Genomic DNA, 14,032 nt, shown 5'->3' on the forward strand with positions numbered 1-14,032 from the left:
ATTCTTAGCACCTAGCACATAGTAGCAGTTGATAAAAAGTTAAATTCTTACTATCATACACAGGACCTATGTTTGGGAAGGTCAGGTATAGCAGATTTAATGCAGCACTGGACTTGAGAAGTTCAATTATAAAGCTTATATTTCCTGTTGGATACTTAGGAAAAACCCCTCTACTATTTATATTGACTCCTACTATTATATTTTCTCTCCTCTTGTTCATTATGCTCCCTAAAAAGAACTCTCTACAGAACAGTTGCCTTTTTCTTGGCTCACAAATTTATATACAACTTTCTCTTAACTGAATCTGGTCTGCCAAGACAATCACTGGACCAAGAAAATAGAGTAACCCTAACCCTTCACAAACCCCATATATGCACCACATAGCCTGGATGCATTGTGTAACTTTGGAACACAATATTCCCATTTTTTTTGTCCTTGGGACCAGGTTCCAATTACTGCTATACTTCCAAGTTCTACCTGTCTTTAATAGGTAGAAGTATACTATTCACTATGTTCAACTAAACTTAATTAGAAAATAAACATTACTTAGCAGCCACTAAAACTTCTTGAAAATGACCATCAATATTTAATTCTAATAGATTATTCTTTCTAATTGATCTCTCAATGGCATTTGGCATGACTATCTACCTCTTTTACCAACCTACTTGACATTCTGTGCCTTCATGGGCTTTTCTGGCACTCTTCTGACTCTTCCTCCCCAAGTTCTCCATGCTGGTCTATTTTCTTCTGCCCACTAAGTGTTGGTATTCCTAAGGGCTCATTCCTTGATTATCTTTCCCTACATGCTTTCTGGGCACAACATTCTCTCATATTAATAATAAATATAATAATAATAAATAATAAAAATTGCTTACAAATACAGTTAAAAACTGCCAACCCCCAAACTTTAGATCTCAACTACAGATCTAAAGACTGACTTTGCTTCTTCTTCATTTCCAACAGAATGTTATCAATTGCTTAGTATAATCTAGATGCTGGGTTATATGGTCAAAAGATAGATAACTGGTTGATTCTAACAGGAACCTCAAACTCAACATTAATTTCTCCTCTAAGCCTATTCTTTCTATATTACTCTATATTATCTTGGTAAATAGCATCACCATTCACAATTACTTGAAGCCAGAAGTAGCATATACTGGCCAACTTGTGAGACAGGGGAGAGAACCTGTTTTAAATTAAACAAAATAAAAACAATAAAAAAATGGTGGGAATATTCTGGAAGAAAATAGGGAGAATGTTACAGAGGTGATGGTGATTTGGATTCATGTTATGACATGGAAAGAAGCAGCTTTCCACTCTGGAGGTAGAAGTGACCATAATTGTGACAAAATACAGGGTAATGACATGAATTGGCTATTAATGATAGCAACATCCAACAGGCAAGAGACGTTACTTCTCCAGATAAGGAATATTGGTAGAGAAATAGATTGAAGGTGGTTGGAGAAAATAATTGTCTGGATATAATGTGTTCAACTCTGTGGTAGGCAGTTATAAATACCATGAAGTTTGATCTTAGAAATATAAATCTGAGCACAACTGGTTCATTTGTATACTAAACTCCAAAGAATGGACGTAATCATCCAAAAAGAGGATAGAAAGACCAATGATTCAGAGCCCAGGTACTGAGAAATGAAGTAGGGATAGAATCAGAGCTGGAATAGCCAAAAAGAGAAAACTAAGAAAATGTTAAGGAGAAGCATCACCCTATTGAATTCTCCAAAGGCAGTAATTGAGGGCATTAAAAGTACCAGTTAAACATCATAGAAAAGGTGATCTATGGTAAGATCTATGGTGATCCTGGTAAGAGTAATTTTAGGAGTTCCAGGAGACAGCTCAGTTGGTAGAGTGCTTGCCTTGCATGCACAAGATCCTAGGTTTAATCCCTAGCACCACCCAAAAAAAAAAAAAGGTGGTAAATGACAAGTGAGAAAACAGAATGTGAAAATACATTAGCTGTGATTGGAACAAGACAAATGGGGTTTTGGTTAGCTGAAATAAAATGTCTCTGTCATCTCTTTCAAGAACAATAGCTACTAGGGCCTTTCAAATTGTTGAAGAGAATCTGGCAGTAAAGAAAGGTTGATCAGCTGGGCATGGTGTCACATGCCTGTAATCCCACATGCTTGGGAGGCTGGGGCAGGAGAATCCAAAGTTCAAAGCTAGCCTCCATGAATTATCAAGGTCCTGAGCAACTTGGTGAGACCACCCTTAAAAAGGGCTGGGATATGTCTCAGTGGTTAAGCACCCCTTGGGTTTAAACCCTGGTACAAAAAAAAAAAAAAAGGCAGTTAACTGAAAGTGCTTGAGAGGTTAGAGTAGGGATGGAATCTAGAAGATGGACAGGTTTTGATAAAAAACTGAAATGAGTAAGGCCAGTGAAAAAACTTATTATTTCTTCATCAAGTGGTAGTGATGGGAAGGATAGATAGTAAACAAATATAAAAACTAAAAACACTCGTGGGTGTGTGTAATCTTATTATAGAGTATCTGGAGGTGTCTCTGGAAAGGTGACATTTAGGCTGAGTACTGATGGATAGTTAGTCATTAAAAATAAAAAAAATAAGCATTCTAGCTAGACATAGTTATGTGTGAGGGCTTTGTGAGGGGGAAATATAAACAGCAGGAAATGGTAAGTGGGGTTAAGAATATCTGAAGAGGTTGGCAGGAGCTTTAAGCAAGTAGAGACTTGATTTTAATAAAAGGTGAATACGGAATGATATTCTAAACATTAACAATTAGCACAGTACAAGAATCAAGTGGAGCAGTCAAAGAGACCAATCATAATAATCACCAATCCTGGCTGCATGAAAGCTGTTTTAGACCATCATTTTCCCAAGTCTGTTAAGGATACTTATTCAGTGGGATATACCTAAACATTAACATCAAAGAAGAAAAATACTAGGGCTGGGAGACCTTGCCTTGTACATGTGAAGCACTGGATTCAATCCTCAGGACCACATAAAAATAAATAAAATAATGATATTGTGTTTATTTATAATTACGATATACATATATATATGTGTGTGTGTATATATATAATTTTTTTTTAAAGAAAAATACTCTCATGGTCCATTAAGCCTGAAAAATTCTCACTTCAACATATTTTAAAAAACAAACAAACAAGGCTTTTTTTTTTTTTGTGATGCTGGGATTGAACCCAGGGCCTTGTGCATGTGAGGCAAGCACTCTATCAACTGAGCTACTGCCCCAGTCCTCAATCTTAAATATACTAATGTGCACTCGATATTTTAAGAGGGACCTGTAATTACATAGTTTACTATACTATCCTTACCCCTGATGTCACACTACAATAAACATTTTGAAAAAAGGCTAATTTAAGACTGCATGTGCATGATGTTTTGCCATCTCTCATAAACATCAATCTATTTCCCAATTCCATTTACATTTAACACTACTTCTGGTTCCTTTCTAAAATTTGTAACTGATTAAGTTGTTCAACCTAAATGCACTCAGTAACCATTCCCCCCCCCCCCCAGGAGGGAGGAAGCTTACAATTCTTATCTCTCTAGCCCTTTAAAATAATTTAACTATAGTAAATTCAGCTGCTGAAAAGTTCCAAAATAGTTACATTTAACTTAATGATGTATTGAATATTAATAATGTTTGTTAAGTGTAGTATTAAAATCCTTTGGATTGAGAAGAGAAAAAAATACATTTTAAAGTGATGAAACCTTGGTAAAATTTAGATTGCAGAAAGAAATCTCTCAAAAGAAATAGATTGAGGAAAAGTATACCATGAAAAAAATATACTTTGATTCTTTTTTAATACTTAGGCATTACATTCCATATTGAATTTTACCAACATGCTACTCTATAAAATTCATATTTCCTTTATAATTTGAATTTTTTGTTCCATGCTAAAAAGCCCACTCTTCCATAATTACTTTCAACATACAATATCTGAAATTAAAAAAAAAAAATCACTCAATGTTGGCAAACCCTTTCAGGGGAACAATTACATAATTGTATAATGGTCAATTTTCTCAAGCTAGTAAGCAAAAGAAAAGCCCCAACACATTGGCATTTTCACTTAACAGTGGCTCATCATGATTATCAGAAATAAACTTATTTGCTATTATACTATATCAGGCATTTTTACTAGGTGCCTATCTTTAAGAGCTAGGTCAACTTCCAAGAAAACCTTATGAAAATATTCAATTAACAAAAAATTAATATTTAAAATTAATCAGTTAAATTATTGTTTAGAAAAAAAACATGTATTAACCACCCATGAAAACAACTTTTATTTTAATAAATAACAGTGGGCTTACCAAAGGGTAGGGATTTTAATGTGTCAAGTTTTACGCATATTGATAATAAACCTTAAGGTAGTGAAACCAACTACTCAATATAATCCACTAAGCCTAAAAATTAAGCTATAATACTTTAATAATAAAACTTAAAAAAATATTTTCCAAAAGAAAATAGTTCACTCCTTGACCATGCTTATTTATTCAGAGTACCAGCAATTTCAGTTAAGTGCTTCATTTTTCCTGCAAATCTGATGCTGCACAGGGAATATACACATTTTTTTTGTATCATTACAATATCATCAATATCCCAGGCCAGTATATTTTGAATGCAATTCTTTTATAACAAACACAACATAAAAAAATCAATATAATATTTATGGCAAACAAAAGTAATAGTGAAAGAATGTCTTCTTTTTTTTCCAGTACTGATTTTAGTTGGACTTTAAATGAAGGTCATCAACTGTCCTGAAATAACTTCTACCTCTGGCTGTGAATCCACAGTATAAATATGGTGAATAAAGCTAAAACTATAAGAGCTAACTATATACTGAATAATCAAAATAATCAATTATAACAACTAATACTGCTCTTGAAGAGTGATCTAATGAAAAAAAGTATCATTAGATATGGTGAGAAAATACAGACATATCTGTACAATCTAACATCTATAAACAGTAAAATCAAAACATTCAACTTCCTTATAGAAAGTGTTTCATCTATGTAACTATAAATGTTAAGATTCTTGCATTTTATAAACACAAGATGGGCTCACTTTGATGATACCAATTTTAAGATTTATAAAAATGTTTAAAAAATTATTTCCACAAAAGTTTATACAGTTTAAAGCTATACACCAAGCTATAAATCTCAGAAAATGGGAGGAAAAACCTTTATAAGATCACATGTATAAAACAAGAAACAAAATGTGATTTTATTTAAGGCAATACTGGGCTACTTCACAAATCACCACCTCAAATATTTACACTGCTCCACACTACTAGTTTCTATCACATTCACAAAGGATTTTTTTAAAATACCAATGTTTAAAATCTTCAATGTAGTAAATTTTTAAATTCACATTGCCATCATATGTCATGGACTCATAGTAACTATATCCAATCAAAAGTCATGGAAAAAGGAGGAAAGGAAAAAAAAAAAAAAACTGTTGCTATAGGAAACCACTAAAGAATCTGCTTTAATTTCACACAAAACCACCCAAAAATCCCGGGTGGCAAACTTACAAAGCAGAGCCAAGTGTTGATACAATGTGCCTACTTTGTGAAACATTGTCTTGAGATCATCTTGTAAATATAATGTTTCATGTAAAAAAAAAAAATCAATGAACTATGGCAAAGTTTCTAGTTTTAGTTCAAAAAGTTCTTAATTTAAAACAATAAAAGAAGTTTTAAAAATTTGATCACTTAGTTAAAAATTAAAATTCCAAATATAAATGTATCATTTAATAGTTTAGACTTACAGACTGCTGGTGGCAGCAAATGATTTACAATAATAAATATATACAAAAAAAGGTATCTACAAATAAAGAGTACTGTTATACATGAACAGTGACCTGGTGAAACATACCAATCACACAGATAATTCAGTCTGGTTTATGAAGAGGGCAACTGGGAGATAGAAATTTGAGGTTAACTCAAATATTTACAATAACTGAAGTATTGATTCTATTCCTCAAGTCCCATAGGGATAAAAAAAAAATTGACATGACAAATGTCATGTTTTTTTTTTTTTTTTTTTGGCCAGGTTAATTCACATCAACAAAAAATAATAAGTTTCACAATTACAGCATGCTTGATGGCTTCCTATTTAAAATACAACTATAAATGATGTATTTACAGTACATTAGTTATCAGTACTGCCCCCTGCCTGTGGCTTTACCTATACTGATTTCTTTCATTACAGACATATCTGGATCATTTGAATGTACTTCAAGTTTTTTCAGACTGACGGTAGGTTTCATTTCCTGAAGTTGCTTTAAGACAAGCTCAGTGCAATCTTTAAGAGTCTTGTCTAAAACAATTTTTACATTATCACTGCACTGAAGCTGTGATGGATTGGCAAACTGTACAAAGATTTCACTTTCTTTACAAGAGCACACATGATTTCCACTAGTCATAAGCGTCTTATCAGTATTTTTTCTTGAATTTGAATGGGCTCCTCTTTTAGTTCCACTATTTGGATGGTCTTTGTCAGTACTTTTCTTCTGTTTCACTGCAGACTCCTCAAGAAACTTCAAAAATGATACTTCAAATCCCATTGGTTTAAATGAGCTCCAGTCAAAAGAAGCAGGATGCTCCTCAGTGGTTTGAATTGCAACAGCAGTTTCTTCTTCTTTATGCATGTTACTTAACTTAACTGTTAGTTCTGGTTCGGCTTTTTCAACTTTCCTTTTCTTATTTTGTGAGACATTTTTTTCTTTGTTAACTCTCTTCAGATTGCTTGCTTTTTGTCTTTCTGACTGGGAGGGGTTATTTTCCTGAAAACTGTTATTTACATTTGAAGAGGTATTAGCCTGGGTCTCCACAGTTGTGCTGTCTTCATTTATTAATTTTGTAATAAACAATTCCGTTAGCTCATCCATTTCATCTTTTTCATTTTTTTCAACTTCCTTCTGTGGAGCAGTAGTTGCTCTTGAGTTTTCATTGGTCTCTGATACACATGTGTCAGAATCTTTCACATCATTCATAGCACCTTCTTGCTCAGAATTTTCCTTTATTTCTGAGTTGCCACACTGTTTGAAAACAATGAGAAGATTTCGGTGTTGTGATGTAAATGCCTTAGATAATTTATGACATTTATAATGTCTAATTATATTGCTTTCACTTGTAACAACTGAAGTACATCCCTTTATCATACATGGATACTGGGTTACAAACCTGCTTGTACACTCAGACAAGGCATCATTTCTAGCCTTTATAGAATATACATGTTTTCCACGTTTCAGAGAATAAGGCTTATTTTCTTCAATTTGCACAATCTTTGCATTCTTGTTTTCTGAATTATTTTTTTTCTTTCTTTTGGTCTTAGCCATTTTGATTCCCTCCTTTCCACATCTGCTATGTTTTGTTCCCCGATGTTTAGACTTTAATCTTTCTTGGTTTGCCTTGCTTGATATATTTTCCTGGCCAGGTGTTAATTTTCTTGGGCGAATCAAATGAGCTTTATGTTTGTCATTATGCTTATTAAAAATGTGTCGGAGGAGATTAGACCGAGTTGCATATATACGGTCACAGCCTTCACAATCACACTTATATATGCCATCTTCTTCGGTTTTACTTGTCCTTGATCCAATTCCATGGTCTGCCTCAAGATGAACAACATAATTCAAATATGTTGTAAATGAAGATTTACACTCTAATTGGTCACATGGGAATTTCCCAACATCCACAGAGGCAGTCATGCTTTCAATCTCCTCAGGGGTCATTTCATGAAGTTTCATGTAGTGTTGTATTAGGCCAGTAATTGCTTGGAAAATTCGAGAACAGTCACTCACCTGACATCGAAATTCTTTCATGGTTTGTTTAGTTTCAGTTTCTTCAATTTCTTTACCAGCTTCATTTTCCTCTTCGACCTCTGCAGAAAACGCAGGAAGATCTGATTTATGTACAGCCTGATAATGAAGAATCAAGTTTTGCTGTATTGTAAAGGCAGCAAAGCATCCCTGGTGAACACATCGATAAGGTCTATAGGGACTATATCTTGTTGGAAATTCAAGGGACTGGGAAACTGGCTTCTTCCTTTTTTTCTCCTCCTTTTCTTTTTTATGCCTCCTAATTTTCCGTCCTTTGGTTTGTATATTTGTGAGAGAATTGATATTATATTGGTCAGAAGTAACTGCAACCAGTTGTGAAGAATTTTCTGTCTTTTCAGGACTTTTTTTTTCTACAAGTTGTTTTTCTGGGATCACTGCTACATTACTGAGAGCATTTTCTGTTGCTGATCCCAATTCTAGGGTAGGCTGACATTCCCTTTTGTTTTCCTCTGGTATACCTGGCTGTTTTTTCACTTGTGTAATTCGTGGGGCTGACAAATTTTCATTCTGAGATTTTCTTCCATAAGGCCTTTTTATTTTTAACTTTACCATTTCTTCTGTTGTAAAATGATGCACCAACTGACAGTGTGCCCGGAGATTAGAATTTCTTGTAAATGTTTTTGTACATGTAGGTACTACACATTTAAATGGAGCAAATTTCAACTGATTCTTCTTAATTTCAAGAATCATCTCTGGAGTATATTGGTGGATTTTACCATAGTGCTTGAACAGTGCATCCTTTGTCATAGCACTGTAGTTACAGCCTTGGTTTTGACACACAAAGGGTTTATTAACTTTGTCACTAAACTGAATGTGTATCATTTCAGAAACTGGCTGAACAACTGTGACAGTTGGAACTGGTTTAACAGGAGCAGGAGTCAGTGTCACTGATGTATTTATTAATATACACTGGGATGAAGTGGACAGGTCATTTTCTAATTTTAATTTTTGTAAGCCTTCTAAAATTTCCTGTATTTGATCCTCTTTATGCAATACTGCAGACTGAGGAATGTTACTTTTGGTTGGTATTACACTTACGAAAGAGGAAAACTGAGAAGAATCGGGTAATTTGTTATTTTGTACAGGATTCACTGAAGGAAGCTGAATGTTATAATTAATTTGAGCATTCTGTGATGTTTCACCAGCACCCTGAGATCCACTTTTTACCTCAAGTATTTGAGAATTCATAGCAGTTTTAATAATTTCAAGAGTCTTTTCAAAGTTCTGCATAACATTGTCTTCAGAAATCTGCAAATCAGAATTCACTGAAGTTGTGCATGAATTCAAAGCCATCATCTGGGAATCACCATTTTCAGTTTTTATTAAAGGGGCTAACACTGAATGGGACTCAAGATTGGTTTTAAAGTTCTCTTTTACATCAGTCATAAACAACTGATTGTCAACATTATTTAATTTCTGTGTTAGATTTTCCACCAAACTCTGAGGTTCACAATTTGGAATTACATTTGACTGAATATTAGTAGCAGGGATCTCAATACTCTTTGCTATAAGTCCCATTGTTGTTAAGTCACTGGGTACTAAGTTTTGGGAAGCATTAGGTGCAATTAGTGGAGGAGCAACTTTCTTTCTTCTCTTAGAAGCACTATTTCCCTTTTTATTTAAATGACTGGATCTTGTGTTCTGAGGACCACTTATAACTGAAACACGTGAACTGTTATTGGTAAAATTTTGTGATGGACCAGTAGAATTAGTATATGAACTAGAGCACAAACCATTTTCAACAGTCTTCAGTAGTAAGTCATTTGTTGGAAAAACAGGCAAACTGCTACATTCCTCCACGGTGGAAGTTTTGGGGTTTGATGTCTGATTCTGGTTTGTCAGGAGGGTGTTTGAATGGCATACAGTCTGCAACAAGGGTGGTACAGTTGGATTTGGCATCACTGTTGCATTTACTTGTGCTGTATCTGAGATACAACTTGTTGGAACAACCTGAGAAAGTATTTCGGCACCCTCAAAGGTACTGGGAATGCCAGCAGTTTCTAAAGCCTGTTTAATAATTTCACTTCCTTCTTGATTAACACTGGTATTAAAGTTATTCACACCAGATCGAGGAAATGTATTTGGTAAAAATGTTGATGAGCGATTTTCAGCAGCAAGAAGCTGTAGGAATGATGGATCTTTAAAACACACTTCTGGATTGAAGGTAGACTGTTGTGGCTGCTGCAAATTTACTGCATTTGTGGACAGAATCATGCTGGCAAGAAGAGAAGGCTGTCCATTATTTTGTAGAAGTTCTTGAGCAATTTCTGCTCCATCCAGTGGTTTACAATAAGATCGCTTAGATAAATGTCCACCCAGTGACCTTGGATTAGTAAAAGCTCTATAACACCTGCTACAGATAAATTTCCCATCTCTGATAATTGCAGGCCATTTAGCCCTTTTGTTGTGCTTGGGTTTTCTTTCCTTCCCATTTGGGCCACGCCCTCGGTCTTTTTTCACTTTTTCAGGTGCAGACTGCTGGGCACTGGTGTTACTGAAGTCATTTGCAACATTTACTTGTGAAGGGAAAACTGTATTTTCACCATTACTCCCCTTTAGAAAAGAGGAATTAGTGTTTCCTTCAATCTGTGAGGAATAATGATTTGTATTATTTTCCAGTTGGGAAAAAACAGAATTTGTCCCACTATCTGCTGGTGAAGGGAATAGAGACATTGAACTACTTTCTGCAGGTAAAGGAAGGAAAGGATCTGAACCACTGTCAATATTCAAAGGCAAAACTGTTTTGGTTAGATCTTCCATTTGTGCTGGCAAGGTTGAATTTGATAAATTTTCCATTTGAGAACACAGCATACCACTTTGTTCACTTTTATCCTGAGAAGATATATTTGGGTTTATGACACTTTCCATCGAGGGCAACAATGGAGCTGACACACTGGCTAAATGAGCTGGAAAAACTGAAGGAGAGACATGTTGCAACTGGGCTGAACAAGCAGGATTCCCATTGGCTTTGGTCTGTGGTGTAAAAAATGCATTATTAGAGCTCACCTGTGATGGTAAAAAATAAACAAACTTTCCATTATTGGGTGTATTTAAGTTATTAGATTTCTGACCTTTTTTACTTTTTCGCTGCATTTTAAATGCAGCATATTGGTCAGGGTGTGCAGTCTTCATGTGTTTCCCAATACTCTGTGAAGAATTATAGGTTCGTGTACATCCCTCGACCTGGCAACTGAATTTCTGAACTGGAGGTTTTGGAGGCACTGATGGAGTTCCTATTGAACTACTTGGGTTAGGCGGTGATGGAACAAATGTGATACTTTCTAATGTCTTAAGAGGTAAGTTATAAAGGTTGGGTGGTGTTTTAACATTACCTTCACATTCAAACTTAGAAGTTGGTAAATTGTTTTGAAATCCTGCCTGATTTTGTACAGAAAAGGTCATCAAATTGTTCACTTGTCTTTCTAAGTTTTGTGGATTAAGGTCACCTATTTTAAGGGTTTCTGAATTTACTAGATTATTCTGAGCAATCTGGCCTTCATTAAAGCAATTCTGTTCTTTTCTCTCTTGGAAACCTGGATGGCACAAATCATTACAAGTATCTTCAACTGGTGTATTTACATTTGTGACCAGTGGCTCATTGGTGCCTTCCACAGTTGAGTTTTCTTGCTTCCCAAAGTTATCCTCCAACCCCTGATTCAGAGATACTTTGATGGACACTGCTACTTCACTGGCTTGAAGAAGAGGAGTAGGAGCAGGGTTTTCTAAACCATTTGGCAATGGTCCATTAGCTTGCCTGAGGTCAGAGGAAGAACTCTGGTCTTGTTTGGTCACAACTGACTCTGCTTTGCTTTTATCCCAAGCATTACTTGTATCTGCTGGTAAGCTGTTTTCAATGTTATTCTCTGAAGGAAGCAAAGATCTTTCTTTCTCAGTATTCTCTTCTGTGTTCTGACTGACTTTGGAAGGCTGAAGAGAATCTCCAGATGAATTAAGCTGGTCTTCAGGAGGCAGTGTTTTTTCAGGAGAAGTACTATGATCATCCAGGTGCTTTTCCAGCTCACTCTGAGAACGATAAACTTTACCACAACCTGTGAACTTACAAGTGTAGGTATTATAATGTTGTGCTTCATGATCATATAGTAAATAAGCTTCAGAAAAAATTCTGCCACATTTAGGAAACATGCACTTTGCTCTAAAGACTTGATGCTCCTTTCGGTGGGTTAAAAGTTCTGCATAACTATTAAAACCAGCCTTACATTTCATCTGAATGCAGATATATGGTTTACTGCCACAGTGCATTTGTAAGTGATCATTGAGATGAGTGACACTTACAAAATGTCTTCTACAGTACTGGCAAATAACTTTTTTGCTTTGCATTTCAAGAAAGCGCTTGGCATCTTCATTGTCCTTATGCCCCTTTACATGAGCAATTAAATTTTTAAAGTACTTGAAGCCCTTTTTACAAAAAGTTACAGGGCAATTAAATTCATTAACAGGTACTGGTTTCTGGATTGGGATTACTTCTGGCTCGTAAGATTTATCTTTGTCATCATTCTCATCATCTGAGCCATCATTGTCATTAAACACTATGAAATCTGTTGAATAGAGACTATTCTTTTTTATTGGCCGCTGTTCCTGTTTAGCCACAGTATTAGTCTTCTGATTCTCATGGGTGGTCGCAATCTTAGGAGGCCTTCCCAATCTTCTTAGTGGTTTCATAGCTGCTAGTCTCTCTTTACTAGATTGTTTAACATGCAATGTGACATGAGGGACAAAAGTTTCTTTAGAATTAAAGTTCTTTGCACAAATAGGGCAACTGTAAATCCCATCTTTGTAATGTTTCTGAGCATGTCGTACTATTCTGTGACCAAGGAATTCTTTGTCACATAGCACACAATACTGCATATAGGCCTGCCAATTCCTAAACCTAGCAGATATAAATCCCCTTTCTCTTAATTGCTTTATCTCCCTCTTCTTCTGTTTTTCATCACCAATATCTTTAAGAAGGCCAGAATTAGCACCAATTACTCCAGAAAGTCCATTCATAGAAGTTTCTTTACTCTCCTCCTGGTACTCTACTACTTTCTCATATACTTCACTGTCATTTAATTCATCAATTGAAGACACAATGGATGCTTCTTCTCCCATTAGTGCAAGACATTGTCGTTTTAAAGTTTTCCAATCCCAGAATTCTGGATCAAAGGGCCACTGAGTTTTCAAAACAAGTAAGAGCTCACACCGTAGAGAATTTGGTATTGGAAGATTTTCTTCATCATATTTCTGGTCTGGCTGGTTATACAACATTTCCACAGCATAGTACGCATCTACTGTAGGTTCAATAAGAAATTCACTCAGTTGACAAGCACGTTTAACTTCCAGATCATCAGGCAATAAACATGAAATGGTCTTGCAAATGGATATTTTCACTTCAGTATTTTCTGTAGATTCTAAGCGAAGAGCTTTTACACATAATTCTATACAGGTAGCAAGTCCAGCCCCTTCAGTCTGTGAAAAAAACAGGAAATGTTAACTTAATCAATAATAAACAGAGATTTGTTTTTTAATTTAGTTTTTCTCAAATCTGGCAAGAGCAACATATAAAAAGATGTCCCTTCCAAATTACTGCAGCTTAGTCTAGTGTGTGTGTGAAATGAATTGCATTTAAAAAACAAAAAAACAGGAGAAAAAAAAAGTAACTTAAGGGGCTGGGGTTGTGGCTCAGGGGTAGAATGTTTGCCTACCATGTGTGAGGCCCTGAGATCTTCAATACCAATATAAATAAATAAAGGTATTGTGTCCATCTACAACTGAAAAATATATGTATAAAGAAAAAAAGTAATGCAAACTAAGACAAGATCTGGGTATAAAATCATCTAGTCTAGGCAAATTTGCAAGTTATTTAACATCTCTGATTTAATAGCTCCTTTATAAAACAAGTCAAAACAGCACTTAAACTTCATAAAATTGCTACTGCGAGCTTTAAAGGAAATTGTCTGAAATACCAAGTATAATTCAATGTAATGTCTGACACATACTAAACAATTAATAAATGTTATCTTTATCATAAATCTTACTTCCTAAATTTATACTTGCAATCCTTCTGAAACAAACCCTCTAATCTAATTACAAAATGGAGCATGTCCTCAGATCACCTAACTTGTTAGTAACAAAAGAAAATTTTCACTTCTATCAAAAATAACCATTTGATCACTAATAGGGGATTCTA

At 35.0% G+C, this 14,032-nt stretch overlaps 1 protein-coding gene across 1 annotated transcript in view; it reads right to left on the bottom strand.

Annotated features, from left to right (window-relative positions):
* Positions 1-4,475: 4,475 nt before the first annotated feature.
* The window catches only part of Znf292 (zinc finger protein 292), a 79,625-nt gene continuing 70,068 nt past the window's right edge, over positions 4,476-14,032 (bottom strand). The window contains exon 8 of the mRNA XM_076858441.1: positions 4,476-13,311. Coding sequence (XP_076714556.1) covers positions 6,163-13,311 — 7,149 coding nt within the window. The 3' untranslated portion in view covers positions 4,476-6,162. The remainder of the gene's footprint in view (positions 13,312-14,032) is intronic.

Source organism: Callospermophilus lateralis, chromosome 6, assembly GCF_048772815.1.
Source record: "Callospermophilus lateralis isolate mCalLat2 chromosome 6, mCalLat2.hap1, whole genome shotgun sequence".
In the NCBI taxonomy this organism is placed as follows: Eukaryota; Metazoa; Chordata; class Mammalia; order Rodentia; family Sciuridae; genus Callospermophilus; species Callospermophilus lateralis.